Below are 13,672 nucleotides of genomic sequence, written 5' to 3' on the forward strand. Positions count from 1 at the left end.
TGAACTGTATATGAGCTTTGCCCTTGGAGGATGCAACAACGTTCTCCTCCAGGAGATCACACTGAATCAGGCTTTACATGGAAGAATGGTTCTGTTGAGCTGTTTTAAGATGATTTCTCCCTTCTCAGAGATCATTGCCCATTACCCTTATCTACATTGCTGTGACCCATCACAAAACAACCATTTCCTCCTGGCTGCTTCCTTTCAGTTCAGGTCACCAGATGGCACCATAGCATCAGTTTTTTTCTGGGGCTGGAGCAATCTGCTGCTGCTGCTACCACCCTACACAATCTGTATACTGCAATCTGCCAAATGTCAGAAATTATTAGATGCAAAAATACTGGAGCCGATTTCAAGCATTTATTTGGAAGCAATGAATTAGTGTTATGTTTCTGTTTGTAACCTAGTAACACTTCAGTTTTTTGCCAGAATGGTATTCCAAAAGTCATGCATTGTGTGTGCTTTTTAAAAAAAATCCCAGGATTTGGGACTGAGCTTTAAAAGAAAATATAGCTGATGACATCTGTACACAACCCACTTCCCCAATTCCATCACTGAGCCTTGCAATGTTTAGTTCATTGCATTTCATAAATGCCCTTTAAAAAACAAATCACTCAGGGCATCTGACATATAAATTAGTGCAGGTAGTGGAAACAATGCTTCTGGGGTCAGGTCACGTTTGCAGACAGCTTTGTAGCACAAGAGTTGGTCTGCCAACAGGCCTGGTACCTGAAGCCAGGACCCTTGGGGATCCTGCCACTTTCCATTCTGTGGACATGACCAGGCATAGATGCTGTTGAGATAGGAATGCAAACATGCTGGGAATGAGGGCTTAGGGGAGCACATCTTTCTTTGGGATTCTGTCCTGCCATGTGATGCCCCAAATCTTCCTGACGCAGTGCTTGTAGAAGACGTTGAGGTGTTGCTCCTGGTGTGCTCAACATGCAAGCCTCGTATTGGACACTAGCATCACATTCTCCCATACCCTTTTGGAGAAGTGACGTCCTGACCCAGGGTGTTAGGCTTTGTCAGGCTGATGGTACGGCCGAGCTCCCTGCAGGCTTGGGCAAAATGGTTGATGAGTCTCTGTAGAGCTTCTTCGGAATGCACTGTCAAGAATGTATCATCTGCAAACAACATTTACTGAGAATAACATTTAAAAAATACATTATATTAGAAGAAATTTCTAGCAAATGTGTGAAAATAGCATGGTGACAGACTAGTGCAAATATAATATAGAAAGCCGATTATTATGGGCCAAAATTGTGAGGACATCCATTTGTTTTGGCTTCTAAGATGCCATATGATGCACCCTAATTCTCAAAATTCTCATGAATTTCTCCCTCGGCCAATAAAGCGAGATGAACGTTGCAACCCCAGAGTCATCTGCGACTGGACCTAACGGTCAGGGGTCCCTTTACCTTTACCTTTAATTCTCAAATAACTTCCATTCTCAAGTTCCTGCTTTCACTCTATGCCTTTCTTCATCCATTTAGAGGCAATTTAAACATTACAGAAAAACTTACGGAGTAGTCCACCTGGTACTATACGAAATCAAAACCATTGTGTTGAATTATGTGTTTGATTACCGCATCATGGCAAAAACTCCCTCACTGAATGTGGAAAGCTAGCACACCTGGAAAAAGTAGGCTAGTTCTTTTCACTCTGGTGTGTTAGCTTTCCAATTCAAATAGTTTTTGATGTGTCTTCATATATATGATTTCCCATTTGTTTTCTGAAATGGTACAACCATCTGGCATTTCCGATTCAGTTCTTAGTTTGGGTTAATAAACGCCTCTCCAAGGTGGCAAAGTCCTAAAAGTGACTTTAACACTGTTAAAGCACTCTATTTCCCATTAGGAGCCAATTTGTATGACACCTTTTTTTATATGAAAATCATGCTAAGAATTACATGAACATAAGAAAATGGCCCTCAGCTAAACTCTGTACCATTTCATGACCCCATGTCCTTCCACTGGTACTTTCATTTAATTCCCAGCACCAATTTCCCCTCAACTCTGCCTCTCTGATACAATTCCTTTTTTTCTGTGCCACCACGCTTCATAGCTAAGTCTGCTCAGTTTTATGCTCTTCCAATCATTTTGGCTGCATAAGCCTTCCAGCTTGCCAGATTGAATGATATCCCTTATCCTCACCCTGCATGCTGTTTTAAAGATGTTCCTGATCTCCCACTCCGAGCCAATTTCAGGGGGACAGGATGCTTGGGAAAGGGGGAAAGCCCTGTTGTGGAAGCAGAATTCCTTATGGAGGGCTTCTGCTGATAGGACCAGTTAGGTGAATCCCACCCATTATCTATTCCATAAGGTCAGGAATCTTTTTGGTTGTATGGTCCGGATGCTTATTGGCTTGGCAGGCCGCCTTCAGCTGGTGAGCATCACATAATTGACAGGTGAGTTGTCCGACTCACCTGTCAAATTTGACCCACAAGGCTGATCCTGATAAGGTTCTGTCTCCTGGAGCCAAAAATGTTCCCCAAAAATGTTACATAAATAACTCACAGGCTAATGAGATGGATGAAGGCCCTGATCTTCTGTTTCCAAACAGAGTAGAACTCCCTGTGGGCAAAGTCCAGCGAAATCTGGCAAGAGCTTTGCTCAGAGTATTAATAAAAACAACCTTTAATTTATAAGCAACCCAGCCCTAAGACCTCTGAACACCTTTGCATACCCCGACTGGCATGTTATTTACATAACCAAGGGGGCCAGGTCCTTTGCATTCCACAAACATTGCTCATAATGAAATCCAAGCGCACTGTGACTTCTCAGGAGGGGAGCAAATTCCCCAGGGTGGCTTCTTGGTAGAGAGGGGCTGCCCCTTGGCTTCTCCAGAAGGTTCTCAAGAAAACAGTGGGTTATATACAGTGTAACAGTTGTAGTTATATTTGCTCTTCTGAAATGGCATTGTTAAATTACTGCAGCTACCAATCACACACAGAGTCCATGACAGATAAGTCATATCGGTGCATATACAGGGGTGGGAACAAGATTTAGCCTGCTGGTCTCGGCTCCCATCATTCATCCAAAGCAGTAAACAGCCTCCAAGAGTACAAATTGTTCTAGGGTCTCAGATTGTTCACACAGAGTCTGCACATTTATAATTTGGGGTGAATGCATGGATGTGGGAAGCTGGGCCAGTAGCCATAATTCTTCCTTATGTTGATTTCCTGCATATATCATCTGAACCAGTGAAAAGCAGAAGTATTGATTGTGATGCAGAGGCACCAACTTCTGGCAGAGGCCAGTGTGGTGTAGTGGTTAAGAGCGGTAGTCTCGTAAGCTGGGGAACCGGGTTCGCGTCTCTGCTCCTCCACATGCAGCTGCTGGGTGACCTTGGGCCAGTCATACTTCTTTGAAGTCTCTCGGCCCAGTCACCTCACAGAGTGTTTGTTGTGGGGGAGGAAGGGAAAGGAGAATGTTAGCTGCTTTGAGACTCCTTAAAGGGAGTGAAAGGCGGGATATCAAATCCAAACTCTTCTTCTTCTTCTTCTTTGAACATTGAGGCTGCCCGCCCCCTCCCTCAAGAAAACATTGGGAGGACCAAAGTGCCTCACCCCCCCCAGGAGTTGGCGCCTCTGCTGTGATATAATGAATGCACATGCATCTACATTTGTGCAATTGACTCCGTATGTATGACTGCAAATACAGCCACAGGTTCAATTTTAGAAGTGTAGAAAGGGGTTGCAGAATCAGTTTCCAGATAGAAAAGTTTTAGAAATCCCTCATTCCAGTCAACATTGGCTTGAAGGAAGAAGGAATCCTCTTGATCCTGTGCTTTGTCACTCTTTTCAAAGAGCAGGAAAAACATTGCATAAGATTGGAAAATATGTTAAGATGTATTTTCCTGGAACTGAACACATTTCTGTTTGATTAATCTCCCTTTCCAGCGCGATAACACATAATTTGGTTCAGTGTCAGCCTCTGCAGCTGAATTACAAGAGCACATTCCCGCTTTCCTCAAATGTTTGATTTCATTGTGTAGAGGAGAAACAACATGGCTTTCAACCACATGGAGTTGCAACCTCAACCTTGCCAAAAATAACAAATGGGTCTGCTGCAAACTATCTGCTTTGATGAGCAGAGAGATGCTTAACAATACTGGCATTGACATTATTAATAGTGACATACAGGAGAGAACCTGCTGAGAATTATACATTTATCAGGTACCTCACAGGTCAAAACTTGCTGTGGATTTTCTGCATACGCAGTCAGACATCTGTGCATCAACTGAACTCACTCCACATTCTTTGCACTCTGAATAACTAGAAACAGGCAGCATTTATGAATATTATCGCAGACGTGCAAACAAGTCACTAAATATGGAATCTTGAGTAAATAACTCACAATTTACAGGTTTGCGCAGTTGCAAAGTAGCTCCACTGAAAACAACTGCAAATACCTAGCAACATAGGTTTCTCTCTCATGACAGTGGGACTGCCACTTATCCCAGGTCAACAGAGTACATAAAAGTGACTTGATTCATATCCTCCGGCATTAGACAAAATAAGGACATGAACAGCTGCATGAGCAGAATGTGGCTAGGAATGTAGTATGGAATTGCGCGAAGGATAGTGGCACAGTCAAGACCATTCGGATTCAAACATGTCACAAGCATAAAGCAGGAATTGGACGTGCATGCAAACCAACAGCTCCAGATGACAAAATTACTGAGGCAAACCATGCACATGGCAAACAAGTAACAGAACACACAATATGTGCTATATTGCATACGTAACTTTTAGCAGGCGTCGGTTGCTACATTTTACAGTGGAAGAACAATGAAGCACAGGATTTCTTACACAAAAATAACAGTGTGTGTGTTCTCAGCCATAATGGATGGTGTGGTGGGACAGAGGCACTTAGCTAGTCTTCCAGCAGGTCAGCCATTGTTTACTGGGAGGGGAAGGAAGAAGGCAGCGCAGTGCAAACACATAGACAGGAGAACCAGATTAGTTCTGCTGGTGCATTTACACTACGCTGACCTCAACATAATCTTTCCCTTCCCAGCGAACAGCAGTAGGAGGTTAGCTAAGTGCCTCTGCTCCACCATGCCATCCACTACTGGTTCTCAGTTTGTAACTTCCTGGCACTTATACTGCCTCCCTCACTTCACTCGTCACCTCATGGTGAATTCATATAGGTCATGCAGCAGACAGATTTTGCTGGTTGGTTAGCAATGTGAAAATATAGGTTGCGGGGGGAGCGTCTGTCTATATGTTATGAAATGTAAGAAGTACAACCTGTGGCATTTCTACCCAAAGCTCAGGTGTATAACTTAATAAAAACATGAGAACACAACAAAAACCTGCTGGATCAGCCCAATGGCCTTCTTCCCACAGTGACCAACCAGATGCCTGTGGGAAATCTGAAAGCAGGACCTGAGCACAAGAGCCCTCTCCCCTCCTGTGGTTTCCAGCAAGTGGGACTCAAAAGGAAACTGCCTCCAAATGTGGAGGCAGAGCATAAATTTCTCTAATCCTCTTTTATTTATTTTTTAAAATCATTTTTATTAATTTTCCAACAAAAAACATCCAATTAACATATCCAATCATAATCCAATTAAAATAAGAAACCAAAATAAAAAAGACCAAATTATAATCCAAATTAATTATTGATTTTTTGGGGCTCCCCATAGTCTGGACCTCAAGCATATCTCCAAATCTCAGTCCTGCCTCTCCTCTCTAATCCTCTTTTAAAGCCATCCAAGTGGGTGGCCATCACTGTTTCCTAGGAGAGCAAATTCCATTGTGTTGTGTGAAAAAACACTCTCTTTCGTCTGTCCCGAATCTTCCAACATTCCAATGTTCTGCTTCATTGGATAGCCATGAGTTCTAATGTTGTGTGGACAGGCGGAGTTCCCCCAACCCCAGGCAACCCCCGAGTGGAATAATGACTCAAGACAATGTGCTATGGGGTTAAAATTGGCCACAACTTTATTAAGTTTCAGATGTAGGGAGACCTTGGCTCAGGCATTGGGCATTTATCCTTCCCAGTCCCCAGCCAGGGATCTGGGAGACATCAGGGTTATCCAGAATGTGTGGGGATTGGGCTGGCTCTGGAGAACATATGTTCAAGCAGAGAGCCCCCCCCCCCCCCGTTTCACCGCCGTCGCAGGGGAGAGCGATGACAACCTCTCGGCATATGGACAGTGCCTCCCCTCAAGACCCCTTTAACGGGGAGCCCTGGGATTACCACTGCAAGGGGGGCGTGGGTCACCGCTTCATGCCCCCCCCCATTTAGGAAGATAGACTAAGGGATTCCGCCCAAGGCCTGAAACCGCCAAAGTTGTGACGTTTTGCTACGGGAAAGGCCAAACCTGCCAATGCAGGGAAATTCCTTTCCGGCCCTTCAACAGCAACCCTGACGTAGCAGCGCCCGCATACCTGTGGAGAAGAGGTTAACCTGCAAAAGAAAGCTTAACTGAGGGAGGGCAGGGTGGGAGAAGCTCTGGAGCCAAGTGATGCTTCACAGGTAGGATTCACCTTCCATTGTGTGGGCAGGGTGGTCCCTCCCCTTACCTGGCCGATCCCCTGGCAACACCTCCCCAGGCAGGATTGGGCAATTGGCTGAGGTAGGCAGAGACCTCCAGGTATCCAGCATGGGGAGGGCGAAGCCAGCCCGTACTACCGGGAGCTGCACTGGGATCTGGGGGGGCTGTGTGCGACCACACAAAAGGCGCCCCCCATTTGATGTGGGGAGCAGTCATTATGACAACAGTCAGAGCTGTTCAGCAGTGGAACGAACTCCCACAAGAGGTGGTGGACTCTCCTTCCCTGGAGGTTTGTAATCAGAAGCTGAATGGCCATCTGTCATGGATTCCTGCATTGCAGGGGGGGTTGGACTAGATTACCCTTGGATCCCTTCCAACTCTATGATTCTATGAGAGAGGGGGGGAAACCTTTCCATATCGACTTTCTCCATGCCATGCATAATTTTATAAATTTCTATCATGTCACCACTGACTCAAAACTAAAAAGTCCTCAATCCTTCCTCACAGGGGAGTTGCTCTACCCCTTTGATCATTTTGCTCATGCTTCTCTGAACTTTTTTTTAAACTCTACCTCACCTGAGGTGACTAGAATTGCCCAAATGCAGCTGCACCATAGATTTGTATGATGGCAGCATGATATGGGCAGCTTTATTTTCAGTTCCTTTCCTAATGATCCCTAGCATAGGCTGTGCCTTTTTCTCAGCTGCAGAAAACTGGGTCAACATAGAACTTTGCGTAGAAAATTGAGTTTTGCATAGTAATGTTAAACTACGCTCTTGTAGCTGTGGGGAAAAGAAACATCGTTTTCTCAATGTACTCTGTATGTGTGTGTGTGCAAACTTCATGCATTTGGTAATGTGATTTCTATTAGTCCACGAACACATATGCCACCATAAATAGATCAGATTTTGAGGTGTCAGGAAGCTCCTTCCCCTGCCTTTAGCTTATTAATAAATAAATAATAAATTTTATTAATATCCCGCCCTCCCCAGCAGAAGCCGGGCTCAGAACTCAATTTGTTTTATTAAACATTAAGTTTGTATCAGAAATGTGTAGCATGAGATTGATCCTTTTTTTCATTTTCTTTCACTCTTCACACATTTCATCCCACCTCACTTGGCACTATGTATTAATAGAAAAGAATGGAAAAGGTAGCTGAATGAAGCACTGTTTATTAAAGCCCTTTAAGTGGGCACTTTTTGCTGAAAGCGGCAACCCATAAATGCTTAATTTTGGCTGGAGCATATTCCTCCTCAATGTGGCCATGTTTTGTTAAGAGTAAATTACTCCTGCTGAAGACTGAGTTCCCACCCTCATCTGCTACCTAAGAGCAACTTGGCCCAGTGGAAGAGTTTTGTGCTTGATTTTTAAACTGGTAACTGATCACGTGAGAAAAAGAAACGAAGGCCCCTGCCTCAGTAGCAGCTCTCCTGCCTTGCAGTTGTTGGGAGATGTGGCATTCTCTGTTCACCCACACAGAGTGTAAATAGTCTACATCTGCCAGAGACAGCTGCATATGACAAAGTGGCAGCACAGCCATTCTTATCTTGTAGACAAGGGAGAGAAAGAGCAAAAATGGAAATAGCTTACATACCTTGTCTTTATTCCTTTCCCTCCTTTCATTCCTTGCCGTCTCTTAATAAACATTGCATAGAAGACTGTTCCTGCCATGCACAGTGACTGGAACTCAATTTGTTTTATCTTATACAAGGGAAAGAAGTTGTGTGCTAATGAGAGTGATACTCCATTTTGCCACCGTATTTTACAGTACAAAAATGACCCGGCACCAGTGGCATAGTGTGGGTTGCCAGCGCCCGGGGCAGCACAAAGGGGGTGAGTGGGAGAGATTATTTTATTGTTTTATTATTCATACCCCACCCATCGGGTTGGGTTTCCTCTGGGAGGGAGGGAATTGGACCAAGTATGCATGGGCATTCAACCACCGGCATCTGCGTCACCCAAGAGATAGTGGCTGAAGAGATAAGAAAAGAAGAGTCATTCCATTGTTTGGAGATGTCACTTCCTGGTTTGCATGGAGAAAGCCGTTTTCAACAGACCTCAGTGATGGAAGCACACAGCTGTACTGAGGGAGCATCAGGTGTTGAAATTTTGCGCCCCTAACAATTTTGCACCCGGGGCAACCACCCTTGTGGCTCCCCCTCCACTACACTAAGCCACGATTTCACCCTAGCCATGATGCTTGGCCGACATTCATTTGTCAGGACAGGAGACACTAAAGTATATAAGGGAGCTATTTGCATCCTGCTGTATTTGATATGTCCTGTCGAGGGTGCTTCCCAGTCAAAGGAATGCACACAGCAGAAACTTAACTATTGTCAAGCATAACACAGTCACTTCGACAGCTCTGGAGCACACCAATCTGGCACCTAGGAAGCTATCCCCAGATTAATGTTCTGTGGAGCAGTTGCAGCAACTGGGGACCACTCCCCATCCACCAGTTCATGTAAAACCTGACGGGACCTAGCTGGAAACTACACCTGCATGAAAGCTGCTGCTGCTTCTCTACCAACTTCATTTCTCTCATTCTTCTGGGAGAGAGTGTTGCAGGGAAGGGTAGGGAAGCACCCGGTCCTTCATTTGCCTGGGCTGCCTCTTCAGAAAAGCCAAAATTGGCAGATTCATCCATCCCTAGTCACAGGCCATCCCGTTCCCTCCTTTGCAACCCCACTCCTCAGCCCTCTGCAGGGCAAAAGATGACCAGGTAATCCAGTGTACTTTCCCCACCCCCACATCCTGTGCAAAACAAGAGCCAGGAGGCTTCTTCTAGCCAGCTCAGAAATTCAAGCCTGACTTAGCTTTTCAAAGCAGATACAGTGGTACCTCAGGACGCGAACGGGATCCGTTCCAGAGCCCCATTCGCATCCTGAAGCGAACGCAACCTGCAACTGTGTGTCTGCATGTGCGCGGGTTGCAATTCACCGCTTCCACGCATGCGCGTGACGTCATTTTGACTGCGCATGCGCGAGCGGCGAAACACAGAAGTAACACGTTCCGTTACTTCAGGGTCGCCGCAGAGTGCAACCTGAAAGTGCTCAACCTGAAGCGTATTCAACCCAAGGTATGACTGCATATCCATTTTCATTTTTACAAGTTGATACCTACTTTTAGGTTGGTTTACTGTGGGTTAATAAGACATAAGAAACAGTAGTCTTCTGTTAGGTTTCTATAATATTTTCACGCTTATCAGTATCCGCCTAATTCATTTGATGTAGGCTTTATCCGTTTTGCTCTCTTTGGCAATTTCATTTTAGTCACCTCAACAGACATGGTAGGACCCAACTCTTAGGGACTGTGATCCCTTTACACACACACCCTAAGGCCTAAAATGTTTGAGGAGACCAGACCCTTCCAATGTTGATGGGCATTGCCATTCAAATGGTGTTTGTGTTTGTGTGTGTGTGTGTGTGCTGAGTCATGTGATTGATTATGGGGGGTGGGGCTTACCTGCACCCCCCCCCCAATATTTTATTCAAGTTGGCACATCTGACAGACATGCTGCTTTATGGGAAAAAATGCAGCCATATAACCTGGAATAACATGGGAACAATTTAATAAAAGGGATGTTTGGGAATGTAGTGCTATAACACTTGCAAGTGTTAGTTTACTTTTGACCAACACAGATACTTGAGCTAATTGGGTCCACAATGTATGCAAGTTTATTAAGCATCCTGTGGTACCTGGTTAATTTCAGCTTTGGAGCCCTTGCTTGTTTTTCAGGGTACCCCCACACATGCAAAGTGTGCTGATGTCCCTGAGGCCTCTCCAAATCACCAACTTTACATAGCAGGTTTAGGGGACTGGTGACGTATGTGCGTTTGATTATTTACCAAGTAACCTATTTATTTGATTTCTTTCTTGTATTCATTTCGTGCCTCTGGGGCACAGCAGGGCATGTACTTGCAGAGAGAGGAAAAGGAGGCCCTTCCAACTTGCATCTGAACTCAGGCTCTACCTCAAACAACAAGATTGAATCTGCGCTCTGAAGCCAGGGACATTTATTTCCAGCAAGAAGCAATTCAATACACACAAGCCAGCTTGCACTGATATCACGCTCTGTGAGGTGTTGTTCTTTCATTTTGTAGAAATAAGCTACATTGGCCTATGGGTCAGCAGAACAAGACCACATGAGGCAGCTGTACTGCTGAAACCGTTAAATGAAATTGTTGTCATGACATACAAAATAATCCCCTGTGACAAATGTAGAAGTTAACCTGCTGCCTCACCATAATTCTAATAAATGTTCATTAATTGCAGTAGGGTTTGAACACAGATTCAGCATTATGATCATGGCAGCGGCTCCTTTTTTCCGGTTAATTCCTGGCAGTGTTTGGTTAGAGAACTATTTATGCCAGTCCCCAGATTTAAGGATATGGGGGCTGCAGCAAGGAGGTAGAATCACTGAAAATTGCTTCTGTCCCTTTTCACTTTATCATTGGCTGAGCTGTGTGATACTGTTAGATACAACCCTGTATATGTCAAATTGTATGTTGTGTATTTGTTTTAAACCTGTAAGTTGTCCAGAGCTGGTTTTTGTTTTTTTGCAGAGGCAATTCATAAATGCAATTAAGACGACTGCTACCAATGATAATATTAAATTCCATAGTGAGTACAACTCCCCATTAAGATTCGTTTCCTCTTTATTGGAATGAAATATACATTCTGTTGGCATAGTCCCCCTTTAAATGCATAATTATAAGTGTCACCTTGCTTCCAAAAAATGGGAGGGGAAGGAACAGCTCCTAGAATACCAGATGGTAAAATGAATATTACTAGTAGTAATAAATAATGCCCTTGATTGGCTCTGGGCTTTGTCTGCTCTGCCCAGGAGCAGGCCTTGTGTATAATGGAGATGAAGCCAACTTGGCCATTTGGACAATGAAAGGGATGTTTATAGAGCACCCCATGTGGCTTGAAGGCTGCAGGCCAGCCTGGCACCAGACAACTCCTAGATGGCAATGTCTGTGTTATCAATATTGTTCATGTGCTTGTCCCCTTTGCAGTAAAAATAATGGTTCCAGATCTGCAGGAACGTGGTCCTGAATTTTCTAATCCTGAAGGCATAGACGATGGGGTTCATGGCAGAGTTCCCATGCGTAAGAAATATTGCAATGTAGGTGAGGCTGCTGTGGGTCTTGCACGACGGGTAGAAAAAGCTGATACAGTTAAGAGTGTGCAGAGGCAGCCAGCTCACAGCAAAGAGGAAGAGGACGAGGGCAAGAGATTTGGCGATTTGCAGCTCCTTCCCATAATACTTCTCTGGATCCGTCGAGCAGGAGGCGACCTTTTTATTAAGCTGCTTGCGGATGATCTTGAACACTTCCAGGTAGATGATGAGCATGATGAGCAATGGAGGCAATACCCACACAAAGAAGTTGAAGTAGACCATGTACTCCATGCTGATCACGTTCTCAAACTGGCAGCTGACGGTGAACTCTGACTGACTGGTGTTCATCAGCTGACTGGCGTTCGCCCTCTTCTGCATTTCGTTCAAGTTGTTCCAGCCAAACATAGGGGTCAGCCCGACGAGCAAGGAAACCAGCCAGCAGCAAGCAATAGCGATTCCAGCACGCTTAGGAGTCACCACACTCTTGTAGCTGCAGAAATAAGAAACAAAATATGTATTAAGGTCTTTAACAGGCAAAATAAAAAAAACACACCTTCCAGTAGCACCTTAGAGACCAACTAAGTTTGTTATTAGTATGAGCTTTCGTGTGCATGAACACTTCTTCAGCCAGTCAAGTGGCAACACAGTTCAGCTCTCACAATGTTTGGACAGGGGACATAGTTAAGTGTTGGTGTGTAGATGGTTTGCATGCAGAAGTAAACATAAGCTGCAAGCAAATGCAAAGACCCTAGTCTGCTTGAGACCCTGGAGAGTCACTGCCACTCTGAGCAGACAATACTGGAGTAATAAGATGGACAATTTAGTCTTACCTGGCATTTATTATTATTTATTACTATTATTTATTCAATTTGTATACCAATTTGTATTTATCAAAAGATCTCAAGGCGGTGTACAACATTAGAAACACATTGCAAAACACCAATTATAAGAACATCATAAAAACATAGTAAAAAGCATACTGACATTCCTCTCCCTAACAGTTCTCTCCCCAACACTTTTACAGGCTGTATGTTATTTAATAACCATAGGCCTGGGTAAAGTTTTTGCCTGGCATCTAAAGACATGTTTTGATGGAGCCAGGCCAGCTTCTCTGGGGAGAGCATTCCACAGGCCACCACAGAAAAGTCCCGTTCTTTTTAAAATAAATTTTATTTATTTTGTTGTTGTTTAGTTGTTTAGTCGTGTCCGACTCTTCGTGACCCCATGGACCAGAGCACGCCAGGCACTCCTGTCTTCCACTGCCTCCCGCAGTTTGGTCAAACTCAAGCTGGGAGCTTTGAGAACACTGTCCAACCATCTCGTCTTCTGTCGTCCCCTTCTCCTTGTGCCCTTGTGCCTGATCTTTCCCAACATCAGGGTCTTTTCCAGGGAGTCTTCTCTTCTCATGAGGTGGCCGAAGTACTGGAGCCTCAGCTTCACGATCTGTCCTTCCAGTGAGTTTGTTTGTTTGTTGGTTGGTTGGTTGGTTGGTTTTCACATATTGCATTACAATACAGATGTACCAAAGCCAACACCATTTCCTCCCCATCTCCCCATACATTTACATTTATAGTTCCTCAATCCATCATATTATTATTTTCTCCTTCCTCCCACTTCCCTCCGCCCCCACTCGATTTCCTCCACATTATACAATTTACAATAATCTTTGCATTCTACAATCTTCTCAAATCATCTATATATTCTTATTATCTTTCCTTACTAATTTTTCTTCCCTCCAGTACTTCACATTTTAATCTAGGCATATTAGCGTATCTTTTTTTGAGCAATATTTTGCCATATATTCATCAAAACATTTCCACTCCTTTTTAAATTTTTGATTCGACTGATTTCTTATTATAGCAGTTAATTTTGCCAAAATTAAATATTCATTTAGTTTACAAATCCATTCCTCCTTTGTAGGTATAGTTTGTGACTTCCACCTAAAACCGAGAAAAGTCCCGTTCTTGTGTAGTCACTGTCCAAACTTTTCAGGGAGAGGGAGATGTAGAGAAGAGCCTCAGATGACAAGCGCAGGGTCCG

The 13,672-nt window shown here is 44.2% G+C and overlaps 1 protein-coding gene across 2 annotated transcripts in view; it reads right to left on the reverse strand.

Annotated features, from left to right (window-relative positions):
* Window positions 1-11,153: 11,153 nt before the first annotated feature.
* Window positions 11,154-13,672, reverse strand: part of ADORA1 (adenosine A1 receptor) — a 57,351-nt gene continuing 54,832 nt past the window's right edge. For both annotated transcript variants that reach the window (XM_053393746.1, XM_053393745.1), the window contains one exon: window positions 11,154-12,122. In XM_053393746.1, coding sequence (XP_053249721.1) covers window positions 11,474-12,122 — 649 coding nt within the window. In that variant the 3' untranslated portion in view covers window positions 11,154-11,473. The remainder of the gene's footprint in view (window positions 12,123-13,672) is intronic.

This window comes from Podarcis raffonei, chromosome 6 (assembly GCF_027172205.1).
Source record: "Podarcis raffonei isolate rPodRaf1 chromosome 6, rPodRaf1.pri, whole genome shotgun sequence".
NCBI classification, from domain to species: Eukaryota; Metazoa; Chordata; class Lepidosauria; order Squamata; family Lacertidae; genus Podarcis; species Podarcis raffonei.